The sequence below is a fragment of the Quercus suber genome, unplaced genomic scaffold (genome assembly GCF_002906115.3).
Source record: "Quercus suber isolate HL8 unplaced genomic scaffold, Cork oak 2.0 scaffold_102, whole genome shotgun sequence".
NCBI classification, from domain to species: Eukaryota; Viridiplantae; Streptophyta; class Magnoliopsida; order Fagales; family Fagaceae; genus Quercus; species Quercus suber.
In genome coordinates, this window is record NW_027069567.1 from 762,051 (window position 1) to 777,516 (window position 15,466).

General features: G+C 29.1%; 1 protein-coding gene across 1 annotated transcript; it reads right to left on the minus strand.

The window, feature by feature from the left end:
- Window positions 1–762: 762 nt before the first annotated feature.
- On the minus strand, window positions 763–1,618 carry LOC136068171 (uncharacterized). Its single transcript, XM_065774935.1, has one exon. It carries the CDS (start codon window positions 1,590–1,592, stop codon window positions 1,011–1,013), a length of 582 nt encoding a protein of 193 aa, XP_065631007.1. The 5' UTR covers window positions 1,593–1,618; the 3' UTR covers window positions 763–1,010.
- Between the last annotated feature and the right edge of the window lie 13,848 nt (window positions 1,619–15,466).

A 15,466-nucleotide genomic window follows, 5' to 3' on the forward strand; every position in this document is an offset into this window, starting at 1 on the left:
ATAGGGTTTCGAGATGGATGATAATTTTTCTGAACTAATTAATTTGATTTTTATAGAATTCATACCCCTTTTTTACACATGCATATATGCTTGCCACTGGTATTTTGGAATACACCTTTTGATTAACATATAAAATATAATGTAAATGTAAGTTATATTTTGTTTTTTCCATGCTTGGTTTCAATTCATTTTTTGAGCCTAGTATTAGAGTTAATATAATTATTGTTATGTTTAATCTACCTCATATAATTTAAGTTGATTATAAATATATATTTCAAAAAATTAAAACAAATAATTAATAATTAATAAATAGCAATTAGTATATGAAGTTAAAATATTAATCTAAATGTAATATATTCAAATAACTCGTTTAGATACTTAAAAGTAACATGAAAAAAATAAATTAACTTGGAAATATCAACAATATGATCATATTCTCTAAAGACGTGATATAACATTTTTATTTTGAATTAATCTAAAGTCATTAATTTTTTAGATTTCATTTCCAATTATCAAAAAGTGAGTCGTAATAGTGATTCAAGGGGGGTGCATGCCCCATTATTTTTTTTTGAGTTTGATGGTGAGAAATCACTCCAAGCACTGCAATTGGCTATATGATCAAGGCCGAAATTATAACTTTAAATAAGCTGATTTTATAAGACTCAATAAAACCCTATGAACGTACTGAAAGTAGCGTTATGTTGATAGAAATCAAAATATTGCAACTATTTATGAATATCTTACATTCATACTTATGTACTCTTCTAAATCATATTATTGTAACTATTTATGAATATCATACAATTAATTATTCGTACATATTTCAAGCAAATAATGCACATTTGCTGAGTCGTAATAGTGCCTTAGAAAAAACCAGAACTATCAAGACTATAATCAACCCCCCCAGAGAAACTCTTGGTATATACATATATAAAAACTTAATTTTACAATAAATTTTCAACTCAACCTTGCTTTTTTTTTTTCCTTGAACCTTGGAAGCTAGAGCTCGTTTATTGAAACTCTGTAGCTGCTATGCAAAGAATCCTCTCATAAATCAACTCCTCTCTCCATTGCCTATGGCTCTTGGCAATGAAATCTTCAATCCTCGTCTCCAAATCCTCAACTTGCTCATCATCACTATCAACATCATCATCGCTACCTTCACCATCATCATCATCATCTTCTTCGTAACCATCATCACCATGATACTCGTCACTGTCATCAACAGCACTATCATCATAATCTTCATCTTTTGCTTCAGCTTTTGTATCATCATCAAATTCATATACTACAGGAGGGAAAGAAAGAGAGTATTCAAAATCTCCATCGGATGGCTTAAAACTCAGGCTCCCACGACAGATTGTGATAACAATAACATTAAACACGAAAAACACAGCCACCCGACTAGACTTTTTCACAACAATAAACTCGTACGTAGAAAGAAAAGGGTTATGCTGTTTAGAAACTGAGAGTGACAAAGAAAAGAAGATCAAGAGGATTAGAAGGATTATTAGGCACAAAAGAAGTGCAGGATTAATGGAAGATATCTTCATGCCAAACTCGGTTTCTGTGTGATATTGCCTAGCTCTCATGTGAAGAAATAGCTCTCTTTCACTCTCTTTATATACGACGATGTGATTGAATATTATTCATTAAAAAGTTAAGAAATCTTCTGAGAAATTTACGGAAAGTCTACTTCTGAAAGTAACAGGAGGAATAGTTCCTTTTTTTTTTTTTTAAGACCATTTTATATTAGACTATTTTGAAGAGATTGTATAAAACAATTGCAATATACATGTACTTTCAGTTTTCGTTGCCGTCTATGTGTATATGAGAAATGATATGTCTACAACAATTTTACAATATTTTTACAACAAATCCTAAGTGGCAGATTGTTACTGGTTGTTATTGTTAGGACAAAAAAGTAATCTTAGTGTTAGTTTCAAATTTGAACCAATAACAACTAACCATCTATAATTTGTTGTAAAAATATTGTAAAATTATTGTAAACATAGCATCTCTCATATGTATATATACATTTATATTTGTCATTCTGTACACTTACATGGGTGCTTTGTACATTCCACGCAAATCTTGATTGCATAGTAAGAGGAAATTTCCCAGCTGATTTCTCTGACTGAAGAAACTGACGCTGATAAAGGAACAATAAAAGAATATGCAAATTTGCAATAAAGAACGAAAAAAAATTCTGACACCTAGTCGTGACATGTCACGTTCACTGACATGTTAGATAATAAATAAATAAAATAGAAACTTTTTTTTTTTTTGAGAATCAAATAAAATAGAAACTTGAGATCAGATCAGAAATATGATTATTATGTAATATAAATTATTCCATAATTTAAAAGTTATTTTAACTTTTGAATAGAGTTGGTGACATGTCTTTATATTAAAATTTAAAACTTTATTCTATTTCTTTTGAATAGAGTTTGTCACATGCTTTTATATTAAAATTTAAAACTTTATTCTATCTCACTTATGTGTTTGATTCTAAAAAAATTTAATAATAGTATTATTTATTTATTTATTTATCTAAGGTCATCTCTTATGTTATTTAGATTCTAGAACCCTCAAGTATGAGTTCCTTAATAAGTAAGTACTATTATGTTTATGGCCAAGTATGGTCTCCACAGCTAATTGTCCCCTTACCCTGTTTCAGGCTGTTTGTTCAGAGAAAAAAAAAATGAAGAAATTTAATGTAAACGTCATTTGTAATCTGATTATTGTTAAAATATATATGTGTGTACTGGTTATCGGTCAAGTTTCATTGAGATTTTTGTTTTTTTTTTTTTTTGTTTTTTTATAAGATTTAAGATTTTGTTAAATCAACAATATATACATATTAACAATTAACGTTTGACTTTTAGCCTTTTATATATATATATAAAATATCCATTAAGGTTTGACTTTTAGTTGGCGTTTTATATTTATTGACATATTTACATATTAATCACACCTATCTTGGTACTTTTTTTTCCCTTTCAAGTATCAAATTTTTTTTTTTATTGTGTCTATATATTAAAAAGAAATGTTATGTTTATAATATTTTCACAACATTTTCACAACAAATTCTAAATGATAAGTTAAAAAAAAGAATCTTAAGTGGTAGGTTGTTATTGATTATTGTAGGTGGACAAAAAAGTAATTTAAAACCTCTATTAAATTTAATTAGTTTTCTAATAATATGTAATATTTATATAAATATCTATTACCTCTATTAAATTTAGTTAGTTTTTTAATAATACGTAATATTTATATAAATATCTATTAAGTTTAATGTCAAAAAAGTCATCTGATCCTTTAGGATTTTTTTTATTTTTTATTTTTAGGATTCTAATTGGTCTAAAGTGACTAAAAAAAAAGGAGATAGCCGGCCGAGGGGGAGATGGTATGTGATGTGACCCTCCTCCAATAAGCACTAAAAGAATTAACATAAACTTTTATGGATTTTACTAATGTGTGGCCTAAGGGCACACAATAGTAAACCAATTTTGGAAAAATATATATTGGGTATTGAAAAAGTTTTGACAACTTTTTCAATTCCCAATAAAATTTTTCCAAAAATAGATTTGTTAATGTGTGCTTAAGGGTACCCATTAACTGGACCCAACCTTTATATATATATATATATATATATAACATTTTTAGTATTTTATAGCACTATAATATTTTAGTAAAAAAAAGAAAATTTTCCTAATCAAAAGAAAATTAAGAGTGAACTGAGAAATAAGAGGTTTAGAACCTTTAAGCAATGTTATAGTTTTGTTTTTACACTGAGGTAGTTCCATGTCTTGAACTCTCTGACTATCAAATTTTCAAAAAAAAAAAAAAAAAAGGTTGACAGTGACTCTCTCTCAGTCTCTCTCTCTCTCTCTCTCTCTCTCTCTCTCTCAATAATTGACTATTACTAAAATTTCCATTTGTAGTTTAAAGCCTACTATGTCCTAAAATTTGTACTAAAACTTTCTTAAAATAATTCACTTGTTAACAGGACCCAACTTTAAAATATAATACTAATAAAACCATTATATATACTTATATTTATCTATATCTTACACTCTTTCATTAATTAATCTATGCATGACAAGCATTCTAAATTACTAAATATCACTTGGGCAACCTCAAACTCTAAAGTAGAGTTCCAAGCTTTGGGATAATCATATAGTATTCCAGATTCCCCAATTGTGGGATGGAGATACTTGTAATTTTTGGGGTGTCAAGTTGAGTGTTCCTTCAAGCTCAGCATATACTTTCTTTACTTTTGATTAGGAAAATTTTCTTTTTTTTACTAAAATATTATAGTGCTATAAAATACTAAAAATGTTATATATATATATATATATATATAAAGGTTGGGTCCAGTTAATGGGTACCCTTAAGCACACATTAACAAATCTATTTTTGGAAAAATTTTATTGGGAATTGAAAAAGTTGTCAAAACTTTTTCAATACCCAATATATATTTTTCCAAAATTGGTTTACTATTGTGTGCCCTTAGGCCACACATTAGTAAAATCCATAAAAGTTTATGTTAATTCTTTTAGTGCTTATTGGAGGAGGGTCACATCACATACCATCTCCCCCTCGGCCGGCTATCTCCTTTTTTTTTAGTCACTTTAGACCAATTAGAATCCTAAAAATAAAAAATAAAAAAAATCCTAAAGGATCAGATGACTTTTTTGACATTAAACTTAATAGATATTTATATAAATATTACGTATTATTAAAAAACTAACTAAATTTAATAGAGGTAATAGATATTTATATAAATATTACATATTATTAGAAAACTAATTAAATTTAATAGAGGTTTTAAATTACTTTTTTGTCCACCTACAATAATCAATAACAACCTACCACTTAAGATTCTTTTTTTTAACTTATCATTTAGAATTTGTTGTGAAAATGTTGTGAAAATATTATAAACATAACATTTCTTTTTAATATATAGACACAATAAAAAAAAAAATTTGATACTTGAAAGGGAAAAAAAAGTACCAAGATAGGTGTGATTAATATGTAAATATGTCAATAAATATAAAACGCCAACTAAAAGTCAAACCTTAATGGATATTTTATATATATATATAAAAGGCTAAAAGTCAAACGTTAATTGTTAATATGTATATATTGTTGATTTAACAAAATCTTAAATCTTATAAAAAAACAAAAAAAAAAAAAAACAAAAATCTCAATGAAACTTGACCGATAACCAGTACACACATATATATTTTAACAATAATCAGATTACAAATGACGTTTACATTAAATTTCTTCATTTTTTTTTTCTCTGAACAAACAGCCTGAAACAGGGTAAGGGGACAATTAGCTGTGGAGACCATACTTGGCCATAAACATAATAGTACTTACTTATTAAGGAACTCATACTTGAGGGTTCTAGAATCTAAATAACATAAGAGATGACCTTAGATAAATAAATAAATAAATAATACTATTATTAAATTTTTTTAGAATCAAACACATAAGTGAGATAGAATAAAGTTTTAAATTTTAATATAAAAGCATGTGACAAACTCTATTCAAAAGAAATAGAATAAAGTTTTAAATTTTAATATAAAGACATGTCACCAACTCTATTCAAAAGTTAAAATAACTTTTAAATTATGGAATAATTTATATTACATAATAATCATATTTCTGATCTGATCTCAAGTTTCTATTTTATTTGATTCTCAAAAAAAAAAAAAGTTTCTATTTTATTTATTTATTATCTAACATGTCAGTGAACGTGACATGTCACGACTAGGTGTCAGAATTTTTTTTCGTTCTTTATTGCAAATTTGCATATTCTTTTATTGTTCCTTTATCAGCGTCAGTTTCTTCAGTCAGAGAAATCAGCTGGGAAATTTCCTCTTACTATGCAATCAAGATTTGCGTGGAATGTACAAAGCACCCATGTAAGTGTACAGAATGACAAATATAAATGTATATATACATATGAGAGATGCTATGTTTACAATAATTTTACAATATTTTTACAACAAATTATAGATGGTTAGTTGTTATTGGTTCAAATTTGAAACTAACACTAAGATTACTTTTTTGTCCTAACAATAACAACCAGTAACAATCTGCCACTTAGGATTTGTTGTAAAAATATTGTAAAATTGTTGTAGACATATCATTTCTCATATACACATAGACGGCAACGAAAACTGAAAGTACATGTATATTGCAATTGTTTTATACAATCTCTTCAAAATAGTCTAATATAAAATGGTCTTAAAAAAAAAAAAAAGGAACTATTCCTCCTGTTACTTTCAGAAGTAGACTTTCCGTAAATTTCTCAGAAGATTTCTTAACTTTTTAATGAATAATATTCAATCACATCGTCGTATATAAAGAGAGTGAAAGAGAGCTATTTCTTCACATGAGAGCTAGGCAATATCACACAGAAACCGAGTTTGGCATGAAGATATCTTCCATTAATCCTGCACTTCTTTTGTGCCTAATAATCCTTCTAATCCTCTTGATCTTCTTTTCTTTGTCACTCTCAGTTTCTAAACAGCATAACCCTTTTCTTTCTACGTACGAGTTTATTGTTGTGAAAAAGTCTAGTCGGGTGGCTGTGTTTTTCGTGTTTAATGTTATTGTTATCACAATCTGTCGTGGGAGCCTGAGTTTTAAGCCATCCGATGGAGATTTTGAATACTCTCTTTCTTTCCCTCCTGTAGTATATGAATTTGATGATGATACAAAAGCTGAAGCAAAAGATGAAGATTATGATGATAGTGCTGTTGATGACAGTGACGAGTATCATGGTGATGATGGTTACGAAGAAGATGATGATGATGATGGTGAAGGTAGCGATGATGATGTTGATAGTGATGATGAGCAAGTTGAGGATTTGGAGACGAGGATTGAAGATTTCATTGCCAAGAGCCATAGGCAATGGAGAGAGGAGTTGATTTATGAGAGGATTCTTTGCATAGCAGCTACAGAGTTTCAATAAACGAGCTCTAGCTTCCAAGGTTCAAGGAAAAAAAAAAAGCAAGGTTGAGTTGAAAATTTATTGTAAAATTAAGTTTTTATATATGTATATACCAAGAGTTTCTCTGGGGGGGTTGATTATAGTCTTGATAGTTCTGGTTTTTTCTAAGGCACTATTACGACTCAGCAAATGTGCATTATTTGCTTGAAATATGTACGAATAATTAATTGTATGATATTCATAAATAGTTACAATAATATGATTTAGAAGAGTACATAAGTATGAATGTAAGATATTCATAAATAGTTGCAATATTTTGATTTCTATCAACATAACGCTACTTTCAGTACGTTCATAGGGTTTTATTGAGTCTTATAAAATCAGCTTATTTAAAGTTATAATTTCGGCCTTGATCATATAGCCAATTGCAGTGCTTGGAGTGATTTCTCACCATCAAACTCAAAAAAAAATAATGGGGCATGCACCCCCCTTGAATCACTATTACGACTCACTTTTTGATAATTGGAAATGAAATCTAAAAAATTAATGACTTTAGATTAATTCAAAATAAAAATGTTATATCACGTCTTTAGAGAATATGATCATATTGTTGATATTTCCAAGTTAATTTATTTTTTTCATGTTACTTTTAAGTATCTAAACGAGTTATTTGAATATATTACATTTAGATTAATATTTTAACTTCATATACTAATTGCTATTTATTAATTATTAATTATTTGTTTTAATTTTTTGAAATATATATTTATAATCAACTTAAATTATATGAGGTAGATTAAACATAACAATAATTATATTAACTCTAATACTAGGCTCAAAAAATGAATTGAAACCAAGCATGGAAAAAACAAAATATAACTTACATTTACATTATATTTTATATGTTAATCAAAAGGTGTATTCCAAAATACCAGTGGCAAGCATATATGCATGTATTTGTTTTAATTTTTTGAAATATATATTTATAATCAACTTAAATTATATGAGGTAGATTAAACATAACAATAATTATATTAACTCTAATACTAGGCTCAAAAAATGAATTGAAACCAAGCATGGAAAAAACAAAATATAACTTACATTTACATTATATTTTATATGTTAATCAAAAGGTGTATTCCAAAATACCAGTGGCAAGCATATATGCATGGGTAAAAAAGGGGTATGAATTCTATAAAAATCAAATTAATTAGTTCAGAAAAATTATCATCCATCTCGAAACCCTATAAAATGAGCTCCTTCCACTTGATATATATATTCACTTAACCAACTCGTAGTAACCTCCTATGATCCTTTGGGTCAAATCGAACTAATTGGGTGGTCAGGTTTTCCGTGTCCCTAATCAGTCTTATATAACCTTAACAAAGGACTTAATTCTCATATCAATGCTTAAGATAAACCATCTAATTTTTTTATTATTTAAAAAATGGTAAGATAAATCCTCTAATCTAATTTAATTTTTTTGAGAAACCTCTAATTTAAAATTTTGAATACACAGATAACGTGAGATCATTCATAACAGTCACGGCCTCTTATTCTGGGTAGATACATTCCTAACACAGCCAAAACAATAGAAAAAGCAAAAGATCATCCGTAGCTGCCAAGTTTTGCTAAATTTCCAATGATGTTAGCATCCATTAATTGGGTAAAAGCAAGTGTGTTAAGCAATTAAAATATTATCTACTTAAGATAAATTTACTAAAAGTCTACTAGCTAGCTAGAGCAAAGTCTAATAAAGAAGGTTTCAGTTACCAAACCAGCTTAATCATTGATGTGATCGAGCATCTGTTAATTTGAGTGAAATGGAAATATCCTGTAAAAAAAAATATTTATTGACTACAAGTCTTCTAATAAAAAGTTTCGGACTTATTCAATGGAGGAAGATTTATAACCTAAAAAACTGTTGTGCATATTTAAATAACATTCAAAAGATTCAGTTTACACTACTGCATACCTTTGATACGATGGTCACTCTACAAGTATAAGTATTTATGGAGTGTGAGAGGTAACGACCAGAATTTCAAGTCTCTAGAAGGGAATTTTATACACATATATACTTAGATTAGATTGGAGAAGAATATATATATATATATATATATTTTTGTATTAAAAAAAAGATTCAGTTTACGATCTTCCAAGAGTGATCTAATGTCAATTTCAATCAGACTTTTATAGCTGGAACATTGCACAATTACCTTTCTGAATATTCATTTTCTCTTACTAAAACTATATAGAAGCCAATGGACAAGGACCAGGGAGTTTGTATTGGTCAATTAGGTTAGGTCGGATAATATATTTCTCTAATAAAGATTATTGGTGGTTGGGTTTCTAGTATGATGTATGAATGCTGAGGTATTTAAACCTTGTGGACCTGCTTAAAACCGATTTGTTGGGTACAATGATTTAGATTTAGATTTAGCCTACAAAATTTTTGTCGGAGCTAGAAAAGTTGAGGGAGGTTGCTTTATGAGTTATGTAACACAAAACAAACTCTTCCATCTCGGGGAGGCTTCTTTGTAATAATTAACTATTATAAATTTTACTCTATTAGGTTAGAGTAAAATTCAATTTCAAAGCACAAAAAAAAAAAAAAAAAAAAAAAACTATAAATATTTCGGACATGAATGTAAAATTCATTTTTTATTTTATTTTTCTATTAGGATGTATTGGTCTCACATGTATGACATTTGTGAATCTCACATAAATGTAAGAGTAGTGTCATATACCTTATTGTATAAAAAAATATAATATGTTCAAAAGTGATGAGTAGATGCATGATTTTTTACTCATATTTTACAGCAGAATGATTTTTTAAGTGAAACTTATTTTATTGGAAAGAGGACATCTAGATCTTTAAATAAGACAAAATTGACCAAAACTAGTTTTAAAATAAGTGAGACATCACCATGACATGACCAAGAATTGGTTGTACCCTTGCTAGACACTTGTTGGATCGAAATAATTGCGACAAACAGTAAACCTTTAAAGGCTCAACAACTTAAGCTAATGATCTCCTATATGAAACCAACCTTTATTATAATAGTGGATTTTCTATGAGGTTAAATCAGCTAAAGTGATTTTTTCTCTGAAATTTTCTTAATTGGTTTTTCACTTTGTTACCAAATTTGTGTCTTTTACTTCTTTATATCTTTATTGCTTTTGATTTGGTGTTTTTAAAGTGTGTGGCTGAAGATAACTGTTGTGTTATCCATTGAAATAAACCACAACTTGATCAATTAATCTGCCATTTAAGTTGTTGAGGGTCTGTGAGTTTCAGTTAGCTCAACTGGTAAAATCTCTTATAGTTGAATAAGAGATCTAGGGTTCAATCCGTGCGACGCATAAAACAATTAGTGACTTAGTTGATGATAAAGAGTTATTATTAGGAGCAGACGTCATAGGTTGAAACTTTCTAAGAAAAAAAGTTGCGATCCTTTTTTTTTTTTTTTTCAATTTGTATCGGAGTTTAGTTACACTACTTAAGAATCTTTTCTTGAATATGATTTTTCCTACTTTCAATGGATAAGCAGCAATCCTTATTATTCCCCTTACATTGATAGAATTAAATACTTATCTCCTAGAGCTTCACTTAGGAAAATGAGTCCAATGAATGTGATATGAGGAGTCGTTTCCAAATATTCAGATGAAGAATATGGAATTCAAGAAGCTTATAATAAGATTTTAGGGAATGTATATATTTGAAGAAAATTTCTAAGAAATCCCTAGAGAAAAATTGAATGATGTTGAACTTGAAAGACTTTTGGGGTTTAATGTTGATCAAGCCCACAAATTGACAGTAAAGTGTAAGGAAGAGAATGCCTCCCGCATGGAGAAGGTCAAGAACTTAAAAATAAGCTTGATAAGTCTAGATCTCAACTAAAGAAGTTCTCAAAGTGATTTTTTTTTTTTTTCAAATGCTCAGTTTTCAAAGCTCAAGTTATGACAGGAGTGGTTTATGCATCATTAAAATGGGATCTTTTGTCCCATACTCCCATCTACATCATAGTCCCCTGCTAGTAATGAAGGAGAATAATCTTTGTTTCCTTACTAGTCAAAACTCAAAAGTCATAATAAGGCTAACCAAGTTCGGGTACATGAGGGCAAAAGACCCCATAGCCGAAGTTCAAGTCCCAAAGCCCAAGTCTAAACCTTCTCTCTAAAGCTAGCATGCTCCTACCTGCCACCACTAAGGTATGGTCACACTCAACTGACTTGCTTTAATTTTTCTTAGATCAAGAGTAGACAAGCATCTTATGTTGCCTATCAAGCCAAGGCAACAAAAATTGAAACCCCAAGGTTGAAGGGTCAAAAATTGGGAATGCTAAGAATCTTAATGTGAATGTGGAAAATGTTTGCAAAACAAAAGGTCACCAAAGGAAAAATTATCCAAATTTAGGGAGAGAACACCATCCTGTTGTAGGATTCCAATTCATTTGGATCTCCTGGCTTAAACAAATCTAATTGATGAACATAATTTAATGACCCTCGAGAAATAATTGATAAACTTGTCATACTCACTAATGAACTTCAATTTGTGCTGTGTTGGTGAGGAAATATTCTCTGAAATTAGTGTTTCTTTCATAAGTCTAGCTAGATTGTTTTGTGTTTTTTTTTAGATTTAGTTTTATTTCATTGAGTTGTTGTATTGTAAGTTTGTGACGTTTTGTGACAAAATTGCCAAATAGAGAGACTACTAGGGTTCATAGATATGTTGACAAATTCTATTACCAAAACATATCAAATTTATGTTTTATCAGTTGAATTGCATTTGTTTGAGTTTGGCTCAAAGACGACAAGGTTTCGATTTGCTCAATGATGACCGGTTGATGATATTTTACTCTTACTTTTTACACCATAACAAATTTTTAAGTGAAACTTGTTTCATTCGAAAGTATGTAAACACTTAGGGCTTAAGAAATGACAAAATTTGACCAAACCTAGATTTGAAATAAGTAGAACATGATCATTTGAAGTAAATATAATTGTATTGTACCCAAGAGTTCGCTCAATCAAATTGCAGCAAATAGTAAACCAACTTTAAAGGCCTAAAGACTTAACCTAATAATTTCCTATATAAAACCAACTCTTGTCCACAAATTGAGAGAAGGGAGGCTACTGTATCAAGATTATGCCGAGTAATCTTCTCAAACCTAATGAGTGTTTTTCCCTGTGATATATTTTTTAGAGTTTCTATTTAATTGAGACTTCCACGCTTGAGCCTTAATCGTGAGATTAAAATATTCGCGTGTTGTTCATCCAAACACAAAAATCCAACTCTCTCCTTATGAGTTCATTGGTAGCTAGAGAAGAGAGTTCTTTAGAGCACTTGAAAAGTGCTATGTCCACATATTTTTACAGCAAATCCTAGTTAACAGGTTGTTATATTTTTTAATTTAAATCCACTACTGAATTGCTTTTTTGTCCACCAATAACAGCAAATAACGATATATCACATAAAATTTATTATGAAAGTATTGTGAAAATATTCTAAATATAAACAAGGAAAATTCTAGGTGTGCATTATAGATTTATAGTTTATAAGAATTGTAAACCTTTCCTTCCATATGGCAAAAATTAGCCACATTGGAATAATGGATATATGAGTGTGTACAATTTACGTAAGCGGTGAATATAAACCTATCATTGTCCTGTAAACTAATCCTTACTAACTTCTTAGTAACCCCCTCAAAAAAAAAAAAAAAAAAAAAAAAAAAAAACTTCTTAGTGACGTACGAGTTAATTACCTCAAAAACTATACACAGCATGTCGTCTGTTTTTTAACAATAATTTTTTTTTTTTTTTTCTATTTCCTTTCCAAAACCTTGACGGCAAGGTAGCTAGTTAGGAATAAATAATAGAGTTCTGATGCTGATTACCATACAAATACAACAAATCAATGGAACTTGCAAAGTTGCATGTAACATGATGTTTTCGATCCAGGAAATAGCAAAAGAAATTGGATTTTACTAATGTAAAATTGAATTTTACTAATGTGTGCACTAAGGTTTGCAATAGTAAACCAATTTTGGTTTGACTACTTATGCCTGAAGGGATCACTCAAGATTGTACACTCTTCTTACTTTGAACATATAATGTTTGTCTCTTTTGACTCTTTTCCTTTTTCCTTTCGTAGGGGATGCCCTAGTATTCTTGAAAAGTACAATGATTTTGTCACTCTAGACATCATTTCAGGCCAGATGTACCTGTCTTTCTCCATGTGTTTGTAAGTGAAGCAAGTGGGCTAGTTGGGGGGGGGGGGGGGCAGGGCAGGGGCGGCTAATGGGACAAGGTTTCAAGAAACCCTTCAAAACGAATTATATATATATATATATATTGGATATGAATTTTGAAAATCTAATAGTTAAATTGCATATTTTGTATGTTCTTAACAAGCACGTAAATTTCATTGAAATCAGATATTATATACTATTTGATTAATGAACTCATTTTTTTATACATAATTTTAAATCACAAAAACATGAAATTTAAACATTTAATTAATAACATAGTTATAGATCTTTAATCTTCTTGAAATTTTGTAAGCATGAATAATATAATAAGAACATGAAATTTAACAATTATATTTTCATGTTAAATATTAGCATTGATACACTATGTTGAATATGCTAGTATGGATGCGGAAGTAAAAGTATAAAATATAAAACACAATAACACACGAGAATTACGTGGTTCAGCCTAACGGCTTACATCCACGGAGGAAACCCTAAAAGGCTACATCAATAATATATTATAGTGTAGTACAAATCCTGTGTTATAATGAATCATAACATGTGTATATATAATAGACTAAACCCTAAACTAATAGACTTCTAGTACAAGTAGGAGACTTGGCTTGTACACAAAGTAGAATTAGGCTTGGGCTTACGCTAATGGGCTAATATATCTCTAACATTTCAAAATTCACATTCAATAAAATGATTGAACGATTTCTCTCTAAACTAAATTGAGGAGAAACTTTTTCTACGCTAATGTATTTAGAAAAATTCTAGATCATACCCTTTTGTGCCACAACTTTAATGTGTTAGACTGTAAGTAGTAGAAAAAAAATGATGGGTCAATATGAAAGTGATAAAGAGTCAATCACAATATGGCACATATGATAGTTGTGAATAAGAGTAGGGTCCTAGTATTACATAATGTGTCTAAGGGGGCAGCCAACCAAAAGAATTAAACTATACCAGTAGGGTGATTGTCATTAATAAGCACAGGCGGAGCCAAAAGGGGCCATCGCCCCCTTGAGTTTTGAAACTCTTTTAATAATGGTACTAAAATGAAATAAAAATAGGAAGAAATTAATCACCGCGCGCCCCCCCCCCCCAAATATTTTTGACAAAAAAAAATATACAACAATTTCAATCCGAAAAACTAAATAACTATGGGCCTAGGACTAGAATAGAGTAATGCAATTGTAGGTCCTTAGCATGACTGAGTAGTTTTGTACTTAAATTAAATTTATTATAATTTGATAATAGTAATTTGTTAGTAGTTTGTTTAATTGATATTAGTGGCTTGGATAATTAAATTAAATAATCATTATAAACTTGTTTATTCTATCAATTTGAGGTATTGAGGTTATAAAATTTAATATTTAGGATTTCATATTTCGTAATAACTTTTGGGGGAAAGATCTACAATTGATGCAAAAATGACCTCTCATGTTGTTTGCACCAATTTAGTTTAGCATCAATTATAAGTGATTTTAGTGCCATGAAAGAGTGTAAAAGTAACCTTTTTAAGTTAAAGTTATTTTGTGAAATTAAGATTTTATTAGTCATTTTTTTATACATAAGAACTTTTTTGTGTTTACCTTGGCCTTCCCTGAAAATATTTCCTAGCTCTACTAGTGCTAATAAGATGGAAGTTTCAAGTATGACAAGAATCTATGAACTTCCAGGAGAAAAAAGAAACCAAATTAGCATTATTCATAACTCATTTAACTCATTCCATAAAATAATATTTAATTTCATTTCTCATTAAAAAAAAGGTATACCAAGAGAGATATTGTGGCCATAAGTTCTTCTCAACAATGCCGACATCTATGTTCTTCTCAGTTTTGTAGTATTAACATTGTAGTGAAATTATTATACAACAGTTTTAAAATATGAAAACTTGTAAAAAGAAATCGTAAAATACTAAAATTTCATAAATTTTTGTATATGTGTGTTTTTTGTTTTGTTTTTAGTGATGTTGATATATTAAGTTCTTTTTTTATTAGATTTTGTATATTTTTAACTACTACTTTAAAAAAAATTCTTAAACCTGTCATTGTAGGTTTATAAGTGTGTGGGATCATCAAATTAATATGAAAGAGATGGTTTTATACATTAGTCTCATCTCATGGTGGAATTTTTGAGTCTGATTTAGCCACTGGTAGTGCTCATCACCTAAAAAAGCAAGTTGCTTCAATTATTTTGTTCAAGTGTACATCTGTAATTATCTCCGACTATGCAT